This window comes from Nomia melanderi, chromosome 13 (genome assembly GCF_051020985.1).
Source record: "Nomia melanderi isolate GNS246 chromosome 13, iyNomMela1, whole genome shotgun sequence".
Taxonomy (NCBI): domain Eukaryota; kingdom Metazoa; phylum Arthropoda; class Insecta; order Hymenoptera; family Halictidae; genus Nomia; species Nomia melanderi.
Genome location: NC_135011.1, coordinates 13,432,417 through 13,445,626, shown reverse-complemented (window position 1 = coordinate 13,445,626; position 13,210 = coordinate 13,432,417). Strand labels below are relative to the sequence as shown.

General features: G+C 32.1%; 2 protein-coding genes across 7 annotated transcripts; one reads left to right on the top strand and one right to left on the bottom strand.

The window, feature by feature from the left end:
• The first annotated feature begins 4,368 nt into the window (after positions 1-4,368).
• Positions 4,369-7,834, top strand: LOC116425591 (uncharacterized). Of its 4 annotated transcripts, XM_031973538.2 has the most exons (6): positions 4,369-6,158; positions 6,251-6,323; positions 6,416-6,492; positions 6,585-6,661; positions 6,767-6,906; positions 7,042-7,834. In XM_031973538.2, the coding sequence occupies exons 1-2, from the start codon at positions 4,847-4,849 to the stop codon at positions 6,253-6,255; spliced, it is 1,317 nt and encodes a 438-aa protein (XP_031829398.1). In that variant the 5' UTR covers positions 4,369-4,846; the 3' UTR covers positions 6,256-6,323; positions 6,416-6,492; positions 6,585-6,661; positions 6,767-6,906; positions 7,042-7,834. The 4 variants fall into 4 exon arrangements, with proteins under 4 accessions (XP_031829398.1, XP_031829397.1, XP_076229208.1 ...); XM_031973537.2 differs by having other exon boundaries at positions 6,767-7,834; XM_076373093.1 differs by having other exon boundaries at positions 6,718-7,834.
• A 1,115-nt stretch (positions 7,835-8,949) lies between these two features.
• On the bottom strand, positions 8,950-10,953 carry LOC143175200 (3-hydroxyisobutyryl-CoA hydrolase, mitochondrial-like). 3 transcript variants are annotated; one of them, XM_076373096.1, is made up of 6 exons: positions 10,617-10,952; positions 10,461-10,548; positions 10,005-10,075; positions 9,672-9,910; positions 9,339-9,580; positions 8,950-8,969 (listed from the first exon to the last, which is right to left on the bottom strand). In XM_076373096.1, exons 1-6 carry the CDS (start codon positions 10,617-10,619, stop codon positions 8,965-8,967), a joined length of 648 nt encoding a protein of 215 aa, XP_076229211.1. In that variant the 5' UTR covers positions 10,620-10,952; the 3' UTR covers positions 8,950-8,964. The 3 variants fall into 3 exon arrangements, with proteins under 3 accessions (XP_076229211.1, XP_076229210.1, XP_076229209.1); XM_076373095.1 differs by lacking the exon at positions 8,950-8,969 and adding an exon at positions 9,120-9,266; XM_076373094.1 differs by lacking the exon at positions 8,950-8,969 and adding an exon at positions 9,254-9,284 and having other exon boundaries at positions 10,617-10,953.
• Between the last annotated feature and the right edge of the window lie 2,257 nt (positions 10,954-13,210).

Sequence of the window (13,210 nt, the reverse complement as noted above, 5' to 3'; positions counted from 1 at the left end):
AGTACATATTGTTATTAACTTTTTCACATCCTACACAAATGGATTCAAACAATGAATATGATAGCGATACCGATAGCATAACATATATTCTTATTAATTTTATTAGTAAACCAGAAAGTCTAACATGCTTTTAGTATTGTGTAAAAATCTTATAAAGTTTAGATCAAAATTGACCAAAGTATAAACGTTTGTTTATAGCTGTTACGTTGTTGTAACACACGGAAGGATTTCCGTGTAAATGGTTGAGTCCTTGTCTCGACCGGAAAATGACACACGACGAGTTGTTAGTGTAAAAGAAACACTTTATTATAACTACATAGATTTTGAAGACTTTCGCACAAAGTTCCGTTTCGCCATGTTTGTCAAAGTAGCGCGTTTGTGGAGTTGTATCTTTCCAGAAATTTCGTAGCGAAATATTGTATTTTACATAAATTTAGGTTTTTTAAGATTGGTCAGTTGCATGTTTAAGTGAAGGAAAGTTATGTTTTGTCATTGGTTGAGGGTGTATCTATATTATGTCTTAGTGTTTATGATTGTCGCTGCATCATACGCGGCGTCCAAATGTTTTACGATGACCATTATAAAAATTAGTAAAATTTCGGAGTACTCACGAACCTGGTCCGTAATTATGGGATTATCCTAAGTCGCTTCGCTGTCAATTAGTTTATGATTCGAGGCAAGTAAGTCGAACGTAACATACATATTCTATACATGGTTTTAAATATAAATGGTTTATATCTTATAAAACATTCTTAAAAATAATTTAGGTACTCTTTTGAATGGTACCAAAGGCCGATCGAGTTGAAATTTAGAGAATTGAGAGGGGAGGGAGATTGGACCTTAAATATAAAATTTTAACTTTAAGCATTTATTAGTTTCCGAAATATTAATAAGAAACTTTCGTGCAACGCATTGAATTCTGTCTATACAGGCGTGTCGTCTATATACTCCGCTGTAATAGTTGTGTCGTCTGTGGGGCCGTTAAGTGAATAGTAATATCGGCCTCACTATATATAGGGTGCCCCAATGACAACGGTTATTAGATTAAGCTGCAGAAAGACCACTCCCACACCGATTTCGATGATTTTTTAATATATTTTAACAATCAATATTTGCAATAACTGTTTCTTTCCACAAAAATGTTAGTCTCTTTTAATTTCCAAGATAGTCACGAAAATTTTCGTTACTGCTACATTGAATTCTATATATAAGAGCGTGTCTGAGAGAAGGCCATAAGCATAGTCGCTCAAAAATCCTATTTTATTTTAAATTGGAAAACATAACTTATCAACATCGTAAACTCTTAATTTTTGTAAAAAACTATCGGATTCAAATTAGAAGGAATGTTAGCAATTATAAAGTAAAAGTGAGGGCGGGGGAGCACTTCTATTCTCCTTAGCTCTGTTCTCACCCCCTTTCACGGAGAAACTAGCCCCACTAATACTAGTTTCTACTATCTAACCGAAACTCGTTGTTATATATTGTAAGAACACTCTATAGATACTTACCATGCCGATGTCTCTGTTGCGTCATCAGCTACCTGACAGTCGATAACGAAGGTTTCTATTGCGAAGGTCCTTGCTTAGTCATATTTGTATTTATATGCAAAATGTAATGTATTTCGTAAAAGTTTACTATTAATATCTCGAAAATGAATAAATATCCGTAGCTAAAATTGTATACTTGGCGTCCATACTCCCTTTCCTACGATTCGATCAAATTTCAATTAAATTGTCCATCGGTACTATTCGAAAGTACAGTCAATAATTTTTAACTAATCTAAATTTCCGATTAACGCTTAAAATTAATTTTAACACTTTCAACATATAGTGACTTACGAAAGTATTTAAACACTTACCATGAAATACTTTATTAATTATAATAAGTATATTATACAATACTTACGCAAATATTATTAACAGTGTAAATACTTATATAGGTACGATTTCCTAGATTATAAAGGTCAAGTTTCAAGTGAATCAAAACATACATATGATGGTTATGAATTATTTCTTACAAACATAGGCTTCGTTAATGCTACAAAAGTATTTAAACTACGAACTTGTACCTAAATGTAATATACCGGTATTATACTGGTAATTTTCGGTTATATCTTCAGGGGTGCGACCAAGGTATTTGCCGCCTGGGTGCAAACTTTTATTGGCTTCCCCTTAAAAGAAATAACCAAAAGAAATTGCATGTAGCATTTGCTACAGTAAATAAAATAACAATTTATGCAAACCAAAAGTTACACGTATTATTTATTAAAAACACAAGAATACATATTTTCGTATAAATATTTTTAATGTTTCTAAAAAAAAGCAATAATTATTTCTTCATATAAACAATGATTACTTGCACATATTGTATTCTTTGTTTTCTGTATCCTGCCCCAAAAAGTCTTTTTCCTCCGCTGATATTTAAAAGTAGAGGTTATGAATGTGACACATTTTTCGTCGCCCGCGCTTTTTTTCGCAGAAACGTTCGCGCCAGAAAAGACCCTCTTGTATACGCCCCGTCGCAGGACCGTATGCCGTCTTATTATCCACACTATTAATGATTATGCTGTATGTAGAATTCAAATTAGATATTAACTGCATATAATGAATATTTGATATTTGTTTCTTACCGCCCGGATGGATTGTATCCTTTGCGCCCGCAGGTTGGCACGGCCCGGTATAATTTTGTAACCTTTATAGAATCCGAAATGCTATAAGTACCGGTATATTTGAACCTATATGTACCGCTATTAATTCGATTTTTCCGTTTTATCTATAGCGAAAATCATCCTATTACAGTAACATTTCTCTATGATTACTACACTATGACTGATATACGCACGACGACTAAGAACAGCGAATATTTATATTCGATACCTGACAAATTTTATTTTTATTGAAGTTATTTCTATGTGATCAATCAGGTACTTAACCGTTTGAATGCCACCGGTCTTTGTAAAAATCCGGTCGAAAAGTGCCAAGCGGCGCGATCGCACTTCTTTCGTTTCAGTTCAGAAACTGAATTACGCGTTTTTATTTTTACATGAAAAGATTGTAAATAGCGCGATCGTTCCATTTTTCCATTTCTAAGCAGGTACTCAAACGGTTAATACCGAAAACTGAAATAAATACTGGTATTTTTCCTGTTTTTCTAGAAGAGGTATTGTGACGAAGCAAATATACATAGCATTTTTTTATTATTACCATTCGTCGGCAATGTGTGCCTCATTGTTCATGTTGGCGAGTTTTTTGTTTCAGATTTTAAGGAATAATAGTCTATGGCTTTTTGTAAAATAATTTAACATGTGACGGGTAGTTTGGTCGCCGCGAGAGTATCGTTCTTGCCTGTAAGACCATTCTTGGCGGGAACACAACTACTAACACGGGCATATTGAAGTCCCACATATAAAAGTCCCCCGTTTAGATGCATGTTGTCAATTTTTATTCCGTACAATGAAGACTATTTTTTATCAACTGACCCGATGCCGATGAAAACATTATCAATGAAGTGATTGTTAATGATCTAAACATGTCGGTTAGTAAATGTTGTCGATGAAATACGGTGTTTATGAAAACACATCGCTAATTTAATTGTGGGTAAAGTATAGATAACCTACACACAACATTGAAATAAGAGTGATCAATGGGAAATAAATTGGCATATACATATAAGTATACTTATGTCAGTCCTTTATTTTGACAAAAGTCAACATAAACTTCGACAAAATCCCTTAATACTTTTTATATAATTATGTACGTACAATAATTATATACGTGTATATTTGTTCACCTATAAAAAAATAAACGTAATTTTATTTTATATTCATATAATACACGAACGTTCAATTAATAATGAAATAAGAATTGGTAAATATGAAACAATCTTTGTTCAATCAGATTTTTCGTCTAAGCACATTATCTTTTCATACAAAAATTTTGTATAGCTAATCAAAGCATTAAACATGATAAGATGTATATATGTATATATGTTAAAAATTTCTATTTCACTTTTACTTAAATACACTTATGGTATGTACATGTATTTATGTTAAAACATAATTAATTGTATTTAAGAAAACAAATTTTTAATTCTTTAAACATTACATGTGTCCTGCGTACATGTTCAAAGTATGGCCGTTAATATAAATAAAATAAAATCAGAAATAATAAAGATACAGTAAAGACAATAAATTATTACATAATATAAAGAGAAGTCGCGCAGCAACTAAAAGAAGAAGGGAAAGTACGGTAGGGAGCTCAGGAGATAGGAGTCAGGGTGTATGGGGGCAAGAGGGGCTCAGTTCACTCTGCCTAACCTATACAATGAAACAAATTGGTGTGACTCCTCTGCCAATCTGAGAAATGCGTGTGCTTTGTTCTTATGTGTGTTCTGTCGCTGAAGGTCGTTCCGGCGGACGACAGCCAATCATAGCTAACTGCCATCTCGTGAGATCTCTGCAGTACTGTCGGTTGCATAAAAGACGGCAGATAGAAGGAATGCGGGCTGAGTAGCCGGAGTGGAAGGAGGCCCGCCCATTGTTTCACGCATTTACGGTTCTAGCGTGCGATTTGCCGAAACAGTCACACATACTAATACCGTCGCATCACGTGAAGCACACAGCAAAAGATCCCTCTTGTCCCTGTGCCGTCCCGCATGCCGTCCACCCACTGGCTAGGTCGAGAGGGGAAAAAGCCTCAGAGGTAACGGATACACGAGCCGCCAGTTCGATATTCTTGTTCTAGAGCATTCGCAGCGTCCAAATCTTTGTCAAGCCCTTTTGTATTTTCATACTGATTATTGTTACGTTTTTCTTGTGGTAATTGCTAAATTAAATAATAAAAATAGTATGGAACGTAAGCGAGGCAAGACCATACGGAGTGAAGCTCGTAATATTATACGTCGCGTAATACGGAAGTGCGACGAAGAATCCCGTAAGAATCAAATGTTAATCCCTTTGAAACAATCGACGGCTCGTGCTGCAGAGTATGTGGGAGTATCAGAAAGATCGATTGTAAGAATTCGGAAAGAAGACGCAAACACAGATGAAAATCAACTATTAGCATCCCCAGGAAAGAAACGACCACGAAGAGAGGATACAACATTTCATTATTCTCAGGAGGATCAAAAAGTAATAAGGGATACTGTTTATGATTTTTATGTAAATAAAAAAATTGTTCCAACAGGCCCTAAAATATTGGAAGCTATTAAGGAAAAAATAGAGTTTCCTTGGTCTGTACACTCCTTGTACAGAGTACTTCGACGTATTGGCTTTAAATGGAGAAATAGCAATTCAATTAGAAAAGTTTTAATCGAGAAGCCAAGTATCGTAGCTTGGCGAGGCAAATATATAAAATCAATTCAAGAGTACAGAGCTCAAAATCGAAACATAATCTACCTGACAGAAACATGGGTGGACAGTTCGTTACGCTTCAGTAAATGTTGGCAGCATGAAGATGCATCAGAGGGTTCGCAAGGTACAAGTTTCCCCCTTCGGCTTCTAATACTTCATGCAGGTGGAAGAAATGGTTTTGTGCAAAGTGCAGAAATGATCTATAAAGTTACTAATAGTCAAATGAATGCCACTAACTTTGAAAAATGGATAAAAGAAAAATTACTTCCTAATATACCAGCCAAATCTGTAATTGTAATGGACAACGCACCGTATCACAGTGTTCAGTTAAACAGGCCACCATCAAAATATGCAAAGAAAGAAGATATGGTGAAATGGTTGGTTGAAAATAATATACCTCATGCAAAAAAGATGAGAAAACACGAGCTAATTGATCTTGTTGATAACAATAAAAAGGTAGAAAAAGTATATAAAATCGATGAACTCATAAAATTGCATGGTCATGACACTTTACGATTGCCACCATACATGCCAGAATTAAACCCCATTGAATTAGTTTGGGCCCAAATTAAAAATAAATTGAAAACAGAAGAAAACAGTTTGGAATTGACGATCAATGAACTTGAAAACTTCATGGATGTGGCAATGAAACAAATCACTTTAATCGATTGGGAAATGTACTGTTCTTGCGTGGAGAATTTAGAAAAAGACTATTGGCAAAGAGATTGGCTAATAGAAGAAATAATGGACAATATGCAGTTACAGAGCGATTCAGAAAGCGAATATGAGGAAGATAGTAGTTCATCAGGTAAGAAAAAACAAAAGCTATTTTTGAAAATTGTAAATATTCTGAGTCTGTTCTGAAAATGGGCTTGACAGTAATGAAATTATTTTTTCTAGAATAACTTGGGAAGCTTAAAGACTGTACGTGATTGGAGCAATCACAAACGAATGCAATGGAGATAATCACAGGGTATGAGAAAATAAAATGTATTTTTGAAAATTTTAAACATTCTGAGATTGTTCTGAAAATTAATATGACTGTAATGAAATTATTTTTTCTAGAATAACATGGCAAGTTGGAAAACCCTGTGTGATCGGAACAATCACAAACTAATGTGACAGAGATAATAACTCACAGGGTAAGAAAAAATAAAATTTATTTTCAGCAATTGTAAATATTCAAAGTTTGTTGTACAAATGAGGATGGTTGTAATAAAATTATTTTTTCTAGGATAACTTGAGAAGCTTGAAGACCACACATAATCGAAAGAATTACAAAATAATGTGATAAAAATAATAATTTATAGGGTAAGAGAAAATAAAATCTATTTTTGAAAATGGTAAATATTCAAACTTTATTGCAGGAAAGATGGCAGGAAATGAATGTAATTATAATAAAATTATTTTTCCTAGAATAACTTTGGAAATTAAAAGAAGACCACGACGACAAAGGAGATCATGTGATAGCACAACGACCACTGTATATTGTCCATTATTTCTTCTATCTGCCCATCTTTCTGTCAATATTCTACAATATTCACGTGGTCACATCGGTAAACTTCTCAAGTTTATCCCTTGTCAATTTTGAAGTTTTCTTTCTCTCAATTTGCATTTAATTGGCTAATTTAACTAATGTCATGCTAATTTAATAATAAATAACTAATTTTTTGGACCTTTTATTCTTCTAGATAATTCGTATAGCTTTTGTTTCCTCATCGTTTCTGGGCGAGCTATGTTATTTTCAACCAACTACTTCAACATAATCTTCTTTCTTTTATATTTTAATGGCGGCTTTATCTATTAGAAGATTGTACTATGACGCATTGCCCATAATAATCACAAAGTTAGTTGGAATATTAGGTAGTTATTTTGTCAAAATTGGTGGCGTTCATTTTACTATAATAATCACCGGTTGTGTGGAATTTAAACATTAATTGTGCACCTTGCACAAAAGCATCTTTATCTTTGGTATAAACTATCACGAGTCGGTGGAAAGAATCGGTACTTTTTGCAAAACGTCTAATACATTTTCGTTTTCCCAACCTTTACAGAAGCATAAAGAATTACTCACCCATGTCTCGTTGAAACGTTTCTTGATTCTATTAAGTTCAATTGCCTTTAAATATTAGCCTCGCCAAATTACAGTGTAATCTACACGAATGCATTGTTGAAGTAAAATCGATGTTTCCTTAATAACTGCCAACATTTTAGAATTTGTTAGGAGAATCTTATTTACATAAAAATCGTATACCGTGTCTCGTATTATTTTCGTTGTCTTCTTGAGGACAGTAACACGTCGTATCCTCTCTTCGTAATCGTTTCCTTCATGGCGATGTTCTCAATTGTATGTAGATAATCATGTAAATAATATGTATTATAATTAATTTATATTTTGTTATATTAGGTTTTGTATTCTGCATTATATTTTGTATTTTGTATTACCTTTTATAAATGAAATATAATAAAACAGTTTTGCAATAAGTGTGTTATACAAACAGTTATTACTTAATTATTTGACTATTTTGTGTAACATTATTACACATTTATATGTATCCTGTGTTAATTATTAAATATATGTTTAGATTTTGTTACATACATTAACTTTGTAATTAGTACATGTTTATTTATTTTAATGTATTTAAATTAAATTATATTTTAAAAATTGGGTAATATTGCAATTAAGCCGCTCTTCTCCCGATTTTCGTGAAATTGACAAAGGCTGCAGAAATTGATATTTTTATCAACTTTTTCCTGTAACAAACGATTTGTAATCTTATAGTTTCTGAAATAACCGCGTAGATTAAATTTTATGTACAACAGAAAGCAAAACTGATTCAATACTTAAATTTTCGTTAAATTCTTTATTTTACATAATGAACAGTAAGATATACAAAAAATTATAACAATAAAATTCTTCACTATCTAAGAAAACATTTAACAAACAGTTTTCAAACATTTTTTATCTCTTTTTGTATATTATAACGAATAAATACTTATTGAATCGGTTTTTCACTACCTTTTCCATAATATAGTTTTCTTAACTGTAAAACTGTAAAAAATATCCAATATTTTGTTAAAAGTTTTTTTGTTTTGCGAAATAAATTAGATCACTTTGGCACTGATTCTATTAATGTTCTCCAATAATCGAGATTGATTTTGTTCCATATTTCAACAATTCTTCTCTAACTCATCTATGGATGGTACTGGACTAATACAAATCTTGTACTATTCTTTTCAAATTAGTAATTCGTTTTCCAATGGTAAATCTATAAATTGTTAATTTATGTATGTGTCAGATATTTGACTTAGATTTTTTGGATACCATTTTGGTTTTTAGTCTTTGTCTATTAAAAGGACCCTCACACCTACAAATAATCAAATTTGTATACTATATATCAATCGTAAAAACTAGAAAATATAATTACCTTCGCAGAAGTCACCATCTTTACGTAAACCGTAATTACATACTAATCTGTATTCCATTTTCAAACAATTTGATAAAGTAAGGGAGTCTCCTTTTTGAATAGCTTTCATAGCAACTTTCAATGATGATGGAGACATTTTCAGCAATGTTTGTATGATTTTTTCTGCCCATTCAGACTTGTCTTCTTTTAATCTTTATTAAAGGAAAAATTTAAAAGAAATAAATAAAAATACTTATAATCTAATTAAACCAGATATAATTAAATCACCTATCTATTATTTCCTCCACAGAAGATGCAGAGAAACATTTATCAATTTGATTTAAATACGGTGTTAGGGAAAATTCGTTATTTAAATTTTGAGGTTGATACTTATTTAAAATTTCTGTAATATCAGGTGGCTCAGTTATTAGTAACTCTTGTTTTAAATTTGTTAACTTCTCAGAAGAAACAAAGTAAGTTGCAATACCCATAAGTAATACATCAATGCCCTTAAAAAAAATACATAACTAATATAAAGTATTTAAAATATGTAAATTACTAATTTCAAAAATCTTCTTTACCTTTTAATCGTTCTCCGGTTAGTCCAAGATAAAGACCCAATTTGCCTTTTAATCTAGGTAGGAAATATGTTCCACCAACATCAGGAATTAATCCTATTGCTGTTTCTGGCATTGCAAACAAAGTTTTCTCTGTTGCAACTCGATATTTACCATGAACAGATAACCCAACTCCACCTCCCATAGTTATTCCATTTATTAAAGCCACATATGGTATTTTATATGTACCAATCAAGTGATTTAAACTACATTGATAAAAAACAATTTGAACTGTATAAATGCATTTATAAATGTATAAAATATATAATTTGCTTTATACTTGTTTTTGTGACTTACGTATATTCTTTTCTAAAAAATGTTTCACCTAGATTGTTGTCATTTTCTTTTAGTGCAACGACAATAGATTTTACATCACCACCAGCACAAAATGCTTTTTCTCCTGTACCTTCTAATATTACTAATTTTTTAGACGTTTCCCATTTTTTGAGTATACTATATATTTTTTCAACCATTGATAAATTTAAGGCATTTAATGCTTTTGGACGATTCAAAGTTATGATACCTCTATTTTCAACCTTATTTAAAGAAAAGACAGTTAGTATGAGTATTTAATTTTACATATTTATTAACATGGATACATTATAATATCTAAACATACTGTATACGTACATCTTTTATTAATATGTCATCTTCATTGTTTATTTGCACACCTTTATTTCCTACTATGTTTTTATTAGGCACTGGAATTTCAATAGGTGGTTTAGATTCAGGTGCAGGTTTAGTCTGAGGTACAGATTGTGGAAGGGAAGGTTCAGCAATAGAACCTAAGTTTGAAAATCTATCAATTGATTAATATATAATTTATCCATCTATTTTTAACTAATACTTATTCAAGTATTAAGTAACACAGTTTCCATTCTTATTAACTTTACAAATAATTCGTATTAATAATTGTATTAATACAATAAATTAGAATAATTATTTTCTTTGAAAAACCTGGTATTTCTATTAAAGGAGATTGTGATGGGTTTGGTACTGTGGGAAATGGCATTGAAGGCATCGGTTCAGGTGGAATTATAATAGGCTTTGGATTTTCTTCTTTTAAATTAACACTTATATTCTTACCTATATTTGTAGTTTGTGTTGATAAAAATTTGAAATTAACTATTGAACTAGATCCTACATAATTAAGTTTCAATGCACCATTTTTAATCTGATTAAAGAAAAATATATGTTAATAACATCTTTATTGCATATCCATTACATACAATTTATAATTACCATTTTTATATTTTATTTTTTTGTTTGCTGAAATACATGAAGATATCAAGAATTCAACATACTTTTACTGCATGTGGTAGAAATTCAAATAAGAAAAACTAAACACAGGTTATTTATTGATATTCTTATTTTTTAAATTTACATGTATTATAATAAAGCAGAAGAATTTAATCATTACTTCAAAATTTTAAAAGATATTTAAAAGTCATAAAGTTACTGAGAAATATTTTAATTCTGTATAATACGTAATTGATAATTAATATTAACACAGACGGAGGATATATGGATAGACCTGGCAACCAAGATAAAATTTTGTAACACGATATTGAGGGTATAGAACAACTTTTGTGATATATTGTGTCATACCAACTTAGATTGGTATTAACTTAATACTATTAAGTTGCCGACAAGTCAGCGGGCATCGTTCAACTATCCTCATAACCACCGCAGAACCCTACGGGTTGGTTAACGTCAAGAAGAATTTCCTCCTCAATTTTCCCGATCTGGCCACACTGTATGTGCTTATATTTGAAAGCGCGAACCAAAAAGTTTCCCGATCTGTTGCCCTCGACTTTGAAACCAATTTTTATGTCAAATGTTACCCTATGGTAAGGCATTAATCACCATAAATTTTTAATTTGAATTGACAATTAATTTTCGAGTCATGGAACGGTACATGTGGGAGATATCACAGAATCTATCTGTTATCTCAAGTTAAAAACTGATGGCAATTAATATCTCATCATAAGGTGATATTAAACACAAAACATTGGTTTTAAAATCAAGGGTCTCAAAATGGACTGTAAAACCTTATTTTTTGTGCTCACTGTTTGACGATGTCAATTAAAATATGTAAATAAATAAGCAGATACATACGTCGTACGTAACATAAAGGTTTTTATTCACGTTAAAATTCGCTTCGATGTATGCATCACTACAAGTGATGAATTTGAGTCTTTCGAGGTTTCATGGTACAATGAAATGATACATTGCAATATATCAAAAACTGAAAAAGACTTTAACTGAGCTAAGTAGCCCGCACGGGTTACGTTTATGCGCCTATAATCAAAATCGTGACCATGAGCAACCAGTCTGCGTGTGACCTACTTACCTGTATATATATGGGTGCTACCTAAATCGGTGTCCCTGGGCATTCTAGTAACACTTCCCTCACGAAAAGTTACCCTCTTCATACCTATTTTTACCTGTTTGTATTGAACACTACTTACATAGAACTGCTCACATACACAGTTCCGGGCTGCTCCTTCAGTAGAAGGGAGTGAGCAAATGCTGTTTTTGGGTTACTAGCATGAGAGGAATAAGTTAGACCCCTCTGACCTAATGTGTAGTAGTGAATGCTTGAATCCGCGCAGCCAAGCATGCGACACGAGCCTATTCCATTAATCAAGTGCATTTCTCCCACTCTGCGGTCAGCTGTCCGTGGCTTTGTCACCTTTGCTTACGAGCACACAGATACTGATTTTGATCCCACTATTTAGGCAATCTGGGCGGCCAGAACTCCATTTTAAAAATTTTACCTAAACCGTACAATATTTGCTGTTTGAGATAGCTGAATATGTGAGGAACAATGTCCTAATAATTTCTTTATCCTTGGAACATTCGAAAAGTGCTGAGCTATCCCGAAAGTTAGGTACTTCTTGACTACGCGTTTTACTCTTGAAATTCTATGTAGCACTTTCCATATGTTTTGAAAATGTACGAATTTTTCTTCAGTATCAAATTTTTCAGATAAGTACAGTTACTCTCATAAATATTCGGATACCGTAGTGATTGAAAAATTATCGCTTCGTAAACTTTTTAATCAAAATTAAACACAGTTTTGGGGTCTCAAAAATATTCGGACTTTATGCGTGTCTTTAGGTTATTCGTTTTAGGAAGTCCACAAATTGACTTGGCGATTTTAATGTTTGTAAGCATAGTGCGAAAAGTCTTTCGTTGAGTTAGTTTCGTGTCAGATTTCATCGCAAAGACACTGTAAAAATGACTCGAAAAGGCAAAAATACCTCATTCGACGTTCAACAATTAGTTATTTACAAAAATACGTCGTTGACATAATAAGAAGGTATACCAAAGAAGATAAAATCTAAAATCTCTCGCAAAAAGGACGACTAAAACTGTTTGACTCACGCGAGAAGAGTAGAATTTTAAGAAAAGTAAAGAATTCTAATTTAAGTGTTCCAAGATTAACTTCGGAATTATTTGTGGAAAGTGGAAAGAATGTGCATGTGAATACAATTCGCCGAGTGTTGTATGAAGGTGGTTATCATGAAAGGGTAGCTCGAAAAAAGCTGTTTATAAATGAAATGAATTGGAAAAAACTAATGACATTTGCAAAAGAATTTGTCTCGGAAGAAAAAATCTGGTGGAACGATGTAATTTTTGTCGACAAAAGTAAGTTTGAAATATTTGGATGCAACAGACAAAAATGAATGTGGCGAAAAGTTAATAGAAAATTTGGAAGAAAGAATCTTCAAGCGACTCTAAAAAATGGTCATGGTGGGTTGATGGTATGGGACTGTATCTCAACTGCTGGAGTAAGTAATATTTTGTACAAAAACAAGTATGTAAACATT